This window comes from Silene latifolia, chromosome 11, assembly GCF_048544455.1.
Source record: "Silene latifolia isolate original U9 population chromosome 11, ASM4854445v1, whole genome shotgun sequence".
NCBI classification, from domain to species: Eukaryota; Viridiplantae; Streptophyta; class Magnoliopsida; order Caryophyllales; family Caryophyllaceae; genus Silene; species Silene latifolia.
In genome coordinates this window covers 152,107,983-152,122,394 of record NC_133536.1, presented here as the reverse complement: position 1 = coordinate 152,122,394, position 14,412 = coordinate 152,107,983, and the positions used below count along the sequence as shown (strand labels likewise).

The following is a 14,412-nucleotide window of genomic DNA, read 5'->3' as shown; positions in this document are numbered from 1 at the left end:
ATCCGAGTCGAATGTTTGGAATGTTCCGGATATTTCTATTCCATATTTCATAAATTTTATCTTTTGGCAAATAATATCCCGTAATATTCATATAAGATATTAAGGAAGTCGAATTATTTCCGTCCTACCATAACTCAAACGCGAAATCTTTCTTCAAAGCAGAGGAAACCTCCGGGAACAGACGCAAGCAGGCGCTGCGCCTCTTCCAAGAGACGCAGTGGCTGCTGCGCCTCTTCCCAGGCCCTTTTCTGCATGTTTCACGTATCTTTTTCATATCTTTCCGAGATTCACTTCCAAAGAGTCTCCGAAACCCTAATTCCTTCACGTGATTAGTATAAATAGGAGCCTTCGCTCCTCATATTTCTCACGCGAGTGTCCGCCCTTCTTTTCTCCCTTTGCATTCTAGACTTTGTTCTTACTTATTGGCGCCTACGTGCTTGAACTTTCGACCACGTAAGCTCGGATCTTTCCGGGTACCAGCCTCTCCGTTGCATGACCGACCAATTTGACCAACTACACTCAATCAACTTAATTAATCAATCGTTTTCCTCTTACGAGGGCACTCTCTTTGCATTCGCGTCGAGCATTCACTAATCGATATCTTAGTCCTTCTCGTTTCGTCAACATGTAAGTCTGAGGGTGTATAATCCTTATTTATTTATTGTATTTTACTTTTCGTATCATCAATTGTAAGGTTTATGTCGAAAATACCGTTAAAATCGATTTCTAAAACCTTTTGTTAAAACCTGTTTTGCGTATTTCCAGTAGATAACCATCGAGAAAGGACGCAGCAACTGCTGCGCCTCTTTGTGAGGCTGCCGCAGTTCCTGCTTCCTTTCTTCTTCGTTTGTCCTCTGTAATTCGTATTCAAATCTTTCTTTTGCTTGTTCGTCTGTTAATTCTTCGTCGTAGTATCATAATAATTCCATATATGTTATAATCATCATTCATTAATATGTTTTAATTTGTCATAAATCCGACTTAAATCCCTTATAATCCATATTTGCGGGTTTTCGTCTTTGAATTCAATTCCGGATTGTAGAGATTCAATTTGTTCATATTGGGTTTCTGGAATTCGTCCTTGATATAGTTTAATCCGTCTTTTGTCATATTCATCGCATAATCGTCATTAATCCATCATATCTAATGTTAGTTAATTGATTTCAATAGAGGACTCATTAATATTTATCACTTCTATCATTATTCCGTCATGTAATTAATCCGTTTGCATCAGTCTCGTTCATGTTTTATTGTTTTTATGACCTATTCATGTGTTAAATAACCTGTTAATCACTTCCATCCGAGTAAAATAATTGAATCCATCATTAAAATCACCAATCGACATTAACGGCTTGCAATTACGGCTTCACAGCCAGAACCCGAGCCAAGGAGCAGACGACGCGGCGTCTGCTGCGCCTATTCAAAAGACGCAGCTCTGCTTTGCTTTGTTCTGGTGAGTTCGTCCCCTCGAACTCCGTTTTTGCTTTGACCTAGTTTGTTTAGCTTACGTATTAACTAACTATTATCCGTATTATCACCTTCTGTTCTGTTCGTAATTTTTTTTATTCTTTTGTTTTCTCAAATCATCCGTTTTAAAGGTATTTTCGACATAAATCGCCTATTCCAATGTAATTATTGTAATTTTCATTATTATAGCTCATGATTATTGTATTTCTTTTATTGTTTGTATGCTTTCACATGTAATTGAGCATTAAATCCTACTTCGACCCAATTGTATGCTAATTACGTGTGTCAACCGACTTAGTTAAATTCTCACATGTTAGGATTAAAACTTGGATGTTGCATTGCATGCATATAGCCGACGATGTATCAAGTACGAATAACTTCCCTAATCATTAGTAGAGGCCGCTATCGAGGCGGGCGGGATTAGGTGTTCGATCAAAAGAGCTTCCTAATACGTACCCTCACCCCTTACTCCAGATCTCCGTGAGCACCCGTGTTCATTGGCATCCACGAGAGTCATTCTAGACATAGAATGCTAAGGGTAACGATTGCTTAGTGTTCATGTCACTACTTTATGTCTTGACATGACATGAGGTATTCGAACGGTTCCAATTTCCCATAAAAATTGGTGGCGACTCCATACAAAATGCAAACGCTTGTTTCGTTTCTCACCAAGCGCCTCCGTGGGCGGCCCGCTGTCCACAATAATGCTCAGCAGTCCTTTGAAAGAATTAAGAAGTTAATGTGTGAGACCCAATCCTGAAACTGCTAGATTTTGATCAGCTATTTGAAGTGGAGTGTGATACCAGTGGAATTGGCATTGAAGTAGTTTTGATTCAGGCTCAGAAGCCTGTAGCCTATTTTAGTGAAAAGCTAAATGGAACTAAACCGAAATACTCTGCCTATGATAAGGAGTTTTATGCTATCATCAAAGCCCTGATGCATTGGAACCATTATCTGATGCCTAAACCATTTGTGTTGCATTCAGACCATGAGGCACTGAAATATATCAATGGTCAACACAAATAGAGTCACAGCCATGCTAAGTAGGTGGAGTTCTTGCAGTCATTCACTTTTTCAACAAATACGAGGGAAAAAAAATATAGGGGCAGATGTATTATCAAGGAGGAACTCCTTACTGTCATTCATTGGAAATAAGGTCCTTGGGTTTGAATTTATGAAAGAGATGTACAAGGAAGATCCTGATTTCTCAGAAGAATGGGTAACTCAAACTGAGGGACAGAAAACCCCAGGGAGCAAGTATCTCTTGCAGGAAGCATTCTTGGTCCAGGGTAACAAGATGTGTGTGCCAAGAGGTTCCTACAGGAATCTGCTGATACGGGAAGTTCACTCAAGAGGCTTGAGAGGTCACTTTGGGGTCCAAAAAACATTAGACATCCTTCAGGATCAATTCTATTGGCCTAGAATGATAGGAGATGTCCAAGTCATTCTCATAAGGTATTCAGTCTATCAACAAGCCAAGAGGTCTTTCCAGACTGGTCCATATATTCCTCTACCAGTGCCTGATAAGCCATGGGAAGATGTAAGCATGGATTTTATTGTTGCCTTACCCAGGACTCAGAAGGGCAAGGATTCTGTGATGGTAGTTGTTGATAGATTTAGTAAGATGGCTCTTTTTGTGTCATGCAAGAAGACTGAGGATTCTGCCAGTGTTGTTGAGCTCTATTTACAGGAAATTGTGAGGCTTCATGGGGTACCGAAAACTATAGTGTCTGATAGAGACACCAAATTCATGAGCTATTTTTGGAAAACCCTATGGAGGCTTCTGAAAACAAAGTTGTTGTTCAGTACATCTCACCATCCTCAAACTGATGCCGAAACTGAAGTCACCAACAAGACATTGGGAAGGATACTGAGATGCATAGTCAGCAAGTCGTTGAGGGATTGGGATTTGAAACTGTCACAAGCTGAGTATGCATTCAATAGGGCACCATCTTAAGCAACTGGTCATAGCCTATTTGAGATAGTCTATGGGGTTAATCCACTCATGACCTTGGACTTATCCAGCATTCCAAGAGGAGAAATGAACTTTGATGCAAGGCCGGAGCTGAACAAATGCTAAAACTTCATGAATAAGTCAAGAACTAGATTGAAAAGGCCAATGAAAGGTACATGAAGCATACTAAGGTCCCTCAAAGGTCAGAGCTGAACAAATGCTAAAATTTCATGAATCTGGTCTGGATTAACCCAGGGGAGGCTGCAGCAGAAGCCAGGAACCAGGTCAATGCTTATCAGGAAGCAGGCAACAAGCCTAGGAACACTACCCTGTTAACAACCACTGTCAGGCCTGTTTTTGGAGGACACAAGTACTAGTACAAGCTCAACCAACAGCTGAAAACTTGATCAACTAAGTTCCTAAAAACCCTAAGGAGCCAGGCCTAATTCACACTGAAATGGAGAGAAAATCAAACTGAAAGTCAAGTTGCTGAAAGGGACATAAAGCATAAAGTATATTACCATTTCTGGCTAAACAAAGAAGGAGCCGATGTTGGGGTGCTTTTGCTTGTCTTTCCATATTTCAGATATCACCTAAGAACCAAAGTCAAGGCACCAACTGAAACCATTCGTACTTATACTCCCAGCCAAGGCAACACAGCAGCTAGGAAGCAGAATGTCACTATCAGTGCAGAATGTCTGTTGTTTTATTGCATTGTTCCTTTAAATCATTTTGTCATCATTGAAAAATATTTCCGTCACTTTTTTTGTCCTAAGAACTAATCCTTGCCCTTGGATGAGATTTCTAGGTTAAAGTTGTAACAGATTTCCAAGCAGGAGGCCTATATAAGGACCTCTCCCCCAACTGCATTGATGCAGCTTTTAATGAATATTAAACCTGAGTTTTCTCTCAATTTTAAATCTCTATAACTTATGCTTAGTCTGTAGTTAAGAGTCAAGCATGTTAACATCTTGTGCTTAATCTATAGGTGTTGAACAAAGTCTGTTAGTGAGGTTCATTCAATCATGTGCTCAGATTGTGGATTGTTTGGCTTTGCTGTTGGCTTTAATTGGTTTTTATCTGTGCCTGGCTGTTATAAATTCCATTTTAAGTTGTGTAAATTATTACCTTACTTCTCTGTGAGTATTCTGTGGGATTTGGGTTGATAATTTCTATCCATTGGTCCTTGTTCAGTCTCAAACAATACTCCTGTGTCAAAATTGACTTATTCCTTCTGTCAGACAGTCTCATTTAATCAACCAAAAATACTTAGAGTGCCTTAAAATTCATAAATTTTTAATCAAATTTAGTTTAAGAGTTTTTTGTGTTTTACCACCTATTAAGTACAAAACTTTACAAGTTACCACCTATTGAGTCCATCTTTACTAATAACCACCTATTTTTGAAGATAATTTCACAATTCACACCTATTTTGCATTTTATTGACGTTCTTTCTTATTTATCGTATCGTTTACGTTTTTATCTACTATCGGTTATATTCAAGGACCAAACTACCCCTGCCCCTTATTATTACACACTCCCCATCTTCTTACTCATTAAACGCAAGTCACCTAATTTCTCCTCATCCAATTTTGATTTACAATCTCTCTTAAATTTTCATTAGAACCCTATAAATCAAATCTAGGTATTTGAGGACAGCCGAAAGTCCACAGTCGCACTTCCTAACACCAACACTATTGCACTACTTTCACTTGATGACGACATTATATCTGACATTGAGTGTAAATTGATGTAAAAAACCAGAAATTATTGAACTAAGACATTCAACTTGCACAACCCAGATATTGTTGAGTTCGAAACATAAGAACCCAGAAATTTGAGGAGAATAACCCAATAATTGTTGAGTTTAGAACATAAAAACCCAGAAATTGATTCCAATAACCCAGAAATACTTGATTTCAGAGCATGGATAACCCAAAATTGAGCATAAACCCAGAATTTGTGAAGAAAGATAAATAAAGCTCAACAATTAACAAACAAATCTAATTGTTGTTGCATTCCCAGAAATTGAAAACAAAAACGAAAACGAAAATAAGAAAAAGGGCCGAAAAACATGCATGCTGGAAGTTGCCATCTCAAATTGAAGAACCCTGGTAGTGAATGACGCCTTCAATTAGATTGGGGCTGGAGGTCTAATTTGTAAAGGTTGTATGAGGGAGTGTGTGTAATAATAAGGGGTAAGGGATAGTTTGGTCCTTGAATATAACCGATAGTAGATAAAAACGTAAACGAGACGATAAATAAGAAAGACCGTCAATAAAATGCAAAATAGGTGTGAATTGTGAAATTATCTCCAAAAATAGGTGGTTATTAGTAAAGATGAACTCAATAGGTGGTAACTTGTAAAGTTTTGTATTCAATAGGTGGTAAAACACAAAAAACTCTTTAAGAGTTTAATCATTCAACTAATTTCTGACCAAGTTTCATGATTTTAGCAGTCCATTTGGTAGTTTTAATCCAATTATGAAAGATCATTGCATCCTAAAAAAACACCAGAACAGTTAGTCTAATTAATGTCTACGTCTTTGTGTCAGGTCTGGCGGTTGACACTGCAGTCATAGTGCATTAAAAATACTTTGTGGGTTAATATCCGTATACTACCCTTTAATTGTAGGATTATAACGCAAAATTCATATGTAATTTTAGTCATGAAACAAAATAACAAGGAATCGATAAAGATAAGAAATAACCTTCGGTCCTAGTGCAATAAGGCAATGAGAGATCAAATTAGACCTCCTCCTAAACGATGCACCCAAGATAGTCCGAGATATGCCCTTGTGCTAGATCAAATCCTCTAATTGCCTTTGCAATATCGAGAGGATAGTTTTTGTGAGTTGTGTTGGATGTGAGATCCGAGTTCTGAGAGGCACAATTCCCAAAACCCTAATTTTGATTAGCAAATGATCAATTAGGTTAGACAAGAGGAGAAGCTCTCCTTTTGTCTTTGGATGGCTCGGCCAAACCGAGTGAGAGGGAGCCTCTTGGGCTTTTCATTTCCTCTTCACTTAAATTCGTGGTCCGGTCCATAATTCGCTAATTGTATATGACGCGGTTTCATTATAAACTGTTATCGGTTATCGGAAATTAAGGCATCAACTAATAATACGAGTTAGTTGAATTATTAATACATGTCCGAAAAAACAGTATTGTATAATTATATTCAATATACATTTAATTAAATATAAAACGCTTATATTCAATTTTACGAATTAATCGCTTAATTCGTCTTAGCCCATGATATTTAATCCGTATTAAATATAATATCTCAACATCACGTTTTGACTAAATATTAGTCAAATAACTCGACTAACCGGTTAGTCAAAATTGGCATCTACATGATCGTATTTTCATCTTGTCACGTCTCTCAAACGTATCCTATAGGTGTGACTTTTAGGGACCGTTGATCACCGCCATCAGAATGACAATAACGTCAAACTTATCTAGCAAGCCAACCGTTATTGATAAACGTGGATCAACGGATAATAATACCAAAAGTATGCCCTTTGATCCTTTTAGAGGTTTATAAGTCCTTGCACTAATTGTTAAGGACACTAACCCCAACAAGCTCCCACTTGTCCGTACAAGTGTATGTGCAATGACGTTATCCGCACTAACGGAGGACACAAGCTCCAACAAACTCCCACTTGTCCGTACAAGTGTATGTGCGATAACCGATTCTCATATTCATTTAAAAATTTCTCCCACTCAATGTAAAACAATTTGCAGATCCGGATCCACAAAGGTCGTATTTTACAATCGATCCGTATCAAGAGTGGTTTCCCCGACTAGAGAGTAACTTAACCGATAAAACGAATCCGTATCCGAGCATGGCCATGCATTTCGATTCTGACTCCTCGAGTGGCCCCGAGAAATATCGAGTACACGATAGAGGCGAATATTTCCTTCAACTCGAACTCCTTCCGATCTAAGCACAACATGAAATGACCCAGAAAAAATCTACTTGGCCCCCTGTTACGGATGACCGTGAGAAAGAAACCAAAGTCACCCAAAATCTGCCTTAGTCTCAAGAGACGGTCGATAGTTAAAAGAATCGACTCTTAGGATCACCATGGAAGTCCTATCCACGACCGGGCAACGAATGTTATAAAACATTTAGGACTCCACGTCGATGTCACAATTGTGTCCTACGAAATATCCGTATAAATCGCCTCGTGATTGGTCGGTCAACCGGTTGACTTATGGCTCGTTGAACCCACCATCAACCAACGTCACAAAATAATTGCCAGAGTTATCAGCTCATGTGGGCAATTAAGGACTGAAAAATATAATGTTCGTTCAGTTCACTTTGTGGTGTTCAAAAATTGTCGCACAATTCCACATGAAAAACAAAATATATAAATATCAAAACGATGATGTTGTATAGAGTACAAAAGGGAATGAATCTGATCCATAAAAGAGTACTACAACTTAGGAACACGTTTAATTCCCATGGAATTAACGTGCCCTTCATGCTTATCTTGTCGTAATGGTTTAGTGAGAGGATCTGCTATGTTATCATCTGTAGCAATCTTTTCTATCACTACTTCCTTTTGCTCCACGTAATCTCTGATTAGATGAGCTTTCCGTTGTACATGTCTAGACTTGTTGCTAGACTTTGGCTCCTTAGCTTGGAAGATGGCACCACTATTGTCGCAATAGATGGTGATCGGGTCATTCGAACTAGGCACTACGGATAGTTCATGTAAGAATTGACGCATCCATATCGCTTCCTTTGTAGCTTCAGACGCGGCATAGTACTCGGACTCGGTCGTAGAATCTGTCAGAATCGTTTGCTTGGAACTCTTCCGGTGACTGCAGCGCCATTAAGAGTAAAAACGAATCCGGACCGAGATTTCGAGTCATCTCGATCCGTTTGGAAGCTAGCATCTTGCGAACCTTAGGTTGCGCATAGCTTTTGATCGCCTCCATAAGTCAATGCCCAATCTTTAGTCCTCCGTAGGTACTTAAGAATGTTCTTGACAGCCAGCCAATGTGATTCACTTGGATGCTGTTGGAATCGACTTGTCATACTCAATGCATATGCCACGTCGGGACGTGTGCATATCATGGCATACATGATTGATCCTATAGCCGAAGCATAAGGAATCCGTGCCATGCGCTCTTTCTCTTCCGGTGTCTCGGTGCCGAGACTTGCTCAAATGCACCCCCTGGAGCCATAGGAAGAAACCCCTTCTTGGAGTTAGTCATCTTTGAATCTCTCTAGGACTTTGTCTATGTAAGACTCTGATCGAGAGATAACATCCGTCGTGATCTATCTCGATAGATACGGATGCCCAGAATTCTTTGTGCCTCACCCAGATCTTTCATCTGGAAATGGTTTTTCAACCATACTTTCACCGAAGTTAAGAGAGGTATGTCGTTCCCAATCAGGAGTATGTCGTCAACATACAATATTAGGAAGACAATCTTGCTCCCACTCGACTTGATATATAGACATGGTTCCTCGACAGATCGAGTAAATCCATTTTCTTTTATCACTTGGTCGAAGCGATGATTCCAACTCCTTGATGCTTGCTTAAGTCCATAAATGGAACGCTTAAGTTTGCATACTTTCTTAGGATGTACTGGATCGATGAAACCTTCGGGTTGTACCATGTACAACTCTTCCTCCAAAAAGCCGTTTAAGAAGGCGGTTTTCACGTCCATTTGCCAAATTTCATAGTCATGAAAAGCGGCAATCGCTAAGATAATCCGAATGGAACGCAGCATGACTACGGGTGCAAAAATCTCATCGTAGTGCAAACCTGGCACTTGGGTGAAACCTTTAGCAACTAGTCGTGCTTTGTAGATATCTTGTTGACCTTCCACGGAATGCTTTATCTTGTAAAGCCATTTGCATTGAAGGGGACGAACCTTAGCAAGTAAGTCAACAAGATCCCACACGTTGTTCTCATACATGGAGTCCATCTCGGATTGCATGGCCTCAAGCCATAGCTTTGAGTCAGAACTGGTCATGGCACCTTTATAGGTTGCGGGTTCACTACTCGTTAAGAGTAGAACGTCATCTATGTCATGTTCCTCGACCATACCGATGTATCTGTCCGGAGGAATAGAGACTCTTCCCGACCTCCTAGGTTCCTCAGGAATGTTAACCGCAGCCGGGATTGAAGGAATAGGTTCCTCCAATAGTTGCTCGGTATTTGGTTCTGGAACCTCCGACAGGTCGAAGGTTCTATCACTCTTTGCATTCTCGAGAAATTCCTTCTCTAAGAATGTCGCACTAGCCGCAACAAAAACACGTTGTTCGGTTGGCGAATAGAAGTAATGACCAAGGGTTCCTTTAGGATAACCTATAAAGAATGTCTTGACCGATCGCGGGCCGAGCTTATCCTCGTGTCTCCACTTGACATAAGCCTCGCAGCCCCCAAACCCGTATAAAGGACAAGTTAGGGACCGTTCCCTTCCATAGTTCATATGGAGTCTTGTCAACAGCTTTAGACGGACTTCGGTTAAGTATTAGAGCGGCTGACATAAGAGCATAACCCCATAATGAATCAGGTAAAACCGTGTGACTCATCATGGATCGAACCATATCAAGTAAGGTTCGATTTCTCCGTTCGGACACTCCATTCAATTGAGGTGTTCCAGGTGGAGTTAACTGGAAGGAAATCCCACAGTCTTTAAGGTGATGATCAAACTCGTGAGAAAGATACTCGCCACCACGATCTGAACGTAGTGTTTTAATCTTTCTACCCAATAGGTTCTGTACCCTATTCTGGTATTCCTTGAATTTCTCAAAGGATTCACTTTTGTGCTTCATTAAGTAGACATAGCCATATCTACTTAAATCGTCCGTGAAAGTGATGAAATACCTATAGCCTTCTCGTGCGGTGATTGACATAGGTCCACATACATCCGTGTGTATGAGTCCTAATAGGTCAGCAGCGCGCATTCCAACACCTTTGAAGGAAATATGAGTCATCTTACCGATGAGACATGATTCACACGTGCCAAATGATTGAAAATCAAAGGCCGAGATAGCTCCATTTTTGATGAGCTGTTTTACGCGTTTTTCATTAATGTGTCCCATACGGCAGTGCCATAGATATGTTTGATCTTTGTCACCAACCTTTAACTTTTTATTCATTACGTGTAATATTTCCGTGGTCTGATCTAAAACATAAATTCCGTTCATGGAGACCGCCTTGCCATAGATCATATCGTGTAAAGAGAAAATGCAAGCATTATTTTCTATTACAAATGAAAAACCAAGGTTGTCAAGTGCAGAAACTGAAATAATGTTTTTCGAAAGACTAGGAACATAATAGCAGTCATATAATGACAACTCAAATCCGCTGGGAAGCTGGATCACATATGTCCCCTTTGAGATGGCAGCTACTCTTGCTCCATTCCCAACACGCAGGTCCACCTCACCCTTTACGAGGGGTTCGATGTTTCGGAGCCCCTGCACATGATTACACAGATGAGAACCACAACCAGTATCAAGTACCCAAGTTCCGTAACTTGCGTGGTTAATCTCAATCATATGAATAAAAGTAGAAGAGGAAGAAGACATACCAACAAAGTTTAACACGACCGCCTTTAAGTCCTCATGGTATAAGGGACATGTACGCCTCCAATGCCCAGTCTTGTGGCAATGGTGACACTCCATGTTACCATCCTTGCTCTTTGTCGCGCCTGATGAGTTGCTCGACTCACCAGGACCACTCTTTCCTGAACCCGACTTTTTGAACTTCGGTTTACCTTCGCTAGGTTTGCACGAGCTTTGCCCTTACCTTTCCCTTTGTTGGACACAACGAGAACATCTTGTTTCAAGCTCCCACTGAACTTCATGTCCTTCTCGGTCAGTACGAGAAGGGAGTGCGATTCATGGGGAGTCTTCTTCAAATCATTCATATAGTAATTCGCTCGAAATTGCGAAAAACCATCGTGGAGTGAATGAAGCATGCGGTCGATAACAATGTTCTCGCTGATGTTACAATCAAAGGTCTCGGTTTCTCGACATTCTCAATCATCGAGAATGTGTGGGCTAACTTGGTTGGCCCTTTCGGAGTCTCGCATCAAAGAAGCGAGTGGTATGCTCATAGGTCACGATTCTCGGTGCTTTCGAGAATTCCTTGGTGAGCGTGGTGAAAATCTTGTTCGCACCATGGGCTATGAAGCGTTTCTGCAAATTTGATTCCATTGCAAAAATGAGTACGTTTTTAATCGCACCCGCTTCCATACAGAAATCATTAAACTTGGTGATTTCAGCAGCTCTAGCCGTGGGACCTGGGTTTGCCGGGAGGGGCTCTAATAGATATTTGAGCTTCCCATCGAGCGGCGGCATTCCGTAATGCCGCCTCCCGTCTCGAAGTTGGATCCATCATTCTTGATCGAGTAGGCGATTCATCCGATTCATAAGATCCGAAGCCAGGACTCACGGTCCAATGTGGCACTTGGCATTGGGTTATCGGTAGAACCAGCCATTTGTTATTAGCAGTTTAAAAGTTCGTGATCTACACTTAAAAAGAAAGAAAAACAAAACGAAATAAGCAACTCATCGAGGTGATTTAAGTCTATTAAAATACATTTTAATCGTGTAGACTCATTGCACTTGTATAATTGATCTCCCTCAAGAATGATACAAGTGATCCCAAGACTCAATTTCTGTAAATTGATAAGCCAACTGTTTAGCTAATTCTTCCGGAAGAACTCTTGGTCGATAGATTTCCGTAAATCCTATCTATAGTCCACCATAGTCACAGGATCGTACGAGTGACCATAGTGTTGAGATAAAATAAGTCAATCGGTTCCAACTTACCCGACGTAGAAGGGGTCATAGTATGCCTACCGACGAAGAAGGGACTCATTGGAGTTTGACCTATAAAGACCGTTCTCAATTTTGGTTTATACGAGGAAGATCCCATCAACTTAATTATAATTCATTTTAAGTGAACGAATAACTAGCGTTTGCGTGAATGAATCAATTTAGATGATGGCTTAAAGTCGTGTGACATGAGAATGTCAATGAAAACTAACTCGTGACCTCTATATGTGTCAGTTTTCATGCAATAATTAGGTGGTTTGGATTTTTAGGCGGAAAATGATGCATATTATCGTTACGAAAAAATAAATGAATGCAATACGTAAATAAAAAATCCTAGTGTGGCCTATCCTAGTAAAATAAAACATAAAACAACTTTGGAATCCACCGTTGGACCCGAGAAGCTTGTCTTGATGTTCCATCTTGATCCAAGTAGCGGGAGTGAGCATCCGGTCTCCGTCTTTAGTCTTCTCAAAAATTACAATTTTAAAATTTACAAATATAAACCTATTTACATTCTAAATAAAAACTGTAATTAAAAGAAATAAAATGGAGATACGAGATCTCAAAATACAACCAAGACCGTGTTCCATCATTACGGTAACACGTTCTACTAAGGCCACACTAAGTTACAACCGTTTGCAAAATAAATAAATACGTAATTAAAAGCATTCAAAACAATTAATAAAAACGATAAATAAAATGCATCAACTAAAAATTAAATTTATTCGTGACATAATTCCGTAATTATGTTAAATTTTTTATCCAAACCACCAAAGACAATTAAAATTACATGACAAAACCGCTTTAGTCAAGTTAATTTTAATCCGAGATAATCCGTTACAATAAATCATGTTAAAGTAACTTAATTTTACGTGGGTGAACCGTTTCACTAATCAAGCGAGAGCATAAGAACACTTTATGCATAAAAGGCCGAAAGAAAAAAAAAACGAAAAATTTTTTTTTTTTCTTCTGTACTGCTGTACGTGAACAGTACCAGTGGCCAAAATTTTTTTTTTTTTTTTAAATTGGCTGAAAAGCCGAGAGCCTTTAAAGGCCAAAAAAAATTTTTACACGGCTCAAAACGTGAGCAATGAAAGATCAAAACAAAACGGTTTGATAAAGCACAATTGTAATTTTAATCTAATCCGTATAGAAATCAAAACACAATTGTGGCATCTTCAACATATTGCAATCATTATTGTTAAAATTACAACATGCGAAGAACGAAACGAAAACAAAACAAGAGATCGTCTGATCTAGCAATGACCATGAGGCACGAAATCCAAGGCAAAAAAAAAAATTGAAAACAGGCCATAAAACTTGAAAAGCCCCACGGTTTTCAACAGAAAAAAAATTGCCGTGACCAAAAAAAATTTATGCCACACGGTTTCAACAATTTTATGCAAACAATTGATTGATCTTTAGCGAATTGTAATGAATATCGATTACAAAAACAATATGCAAAGATCAAATCGAAAACTAGATTAGCAACAACTCACACCGTGTAAACTTGACACGGATCCCAAGGCACAAAACAAGAGAAGAACGCAGCAAAAAAAAAAAAATGCCGAGAACAAAAAAAATTTGTGCCGTGAAAAAAAATGCAGCCGAGACATTTTTTTTTTGAACAAAATCATCGATTCAAAAATCATTTGATGAAAATTACATAGAAAACTTTACGTGGCCTCGCTCTGATACCACTTGTGGGTTAATATCCGTATACTACCCTTTAATTGTAGGATTATAACGCAAAATTCATATGTAATTTTAGTCATGAAACAAAATAACAAGGAATCGATAAAGATAAGAAATAACCTTCGGTCCTAGTGCAATAAGGCAATGAGAGATCAAATTAGACCTCCTCCTAAACGATGCACCCAAGATAGTCCGAGATATGCCCTTGTGCTAGATCAAATCCTCTAATTGCCTTTGCAATATCGAGAGGATAGTTTTTGTGAGTTGTGTTGGATGTGAGATCCGAGTTCTGAGAGGCACAATTCCCAAAACCCTAATTTTGATTAGCAAATGATCAATTAGGTTAGACAAGAGGAGAAGCTCTCCTTTTGTCTTTGGATGGCTCGGCCAAACCGAGTGAGAGGGAGCCTCTTGGGCTTTTCATTTCCTCTTCACTTAAATTCGTGGTCCGGTCCATAATTCGCTAATTGTATATGACGCGGTT

General features: G+C 39.4%; 1 protein-coding gene across 1 annotated transcript in view; it reads left to right on the top strand.

Annotated features, from left to right (window-relative positions):
* LOC141614158 (uncharacterized) overlaps positions 1-2,493 on the top strand; it is a 39,101-nt gene extending 36,608 nt beyond the window's left edge. The window contains exon 6 of the mRNA XM_074432914.1: positions 2,237-2,493. Coding sequence (XP_074289015.1) covers positions 2,237-2,493 — 257 coding nt within the window. The remainder of the gene's footprint in view (positions 1-2,236) is intronic.
* The last annotated feature ends 11,919 nt before the right edge of the window (positions 2,494-14,412 follow it).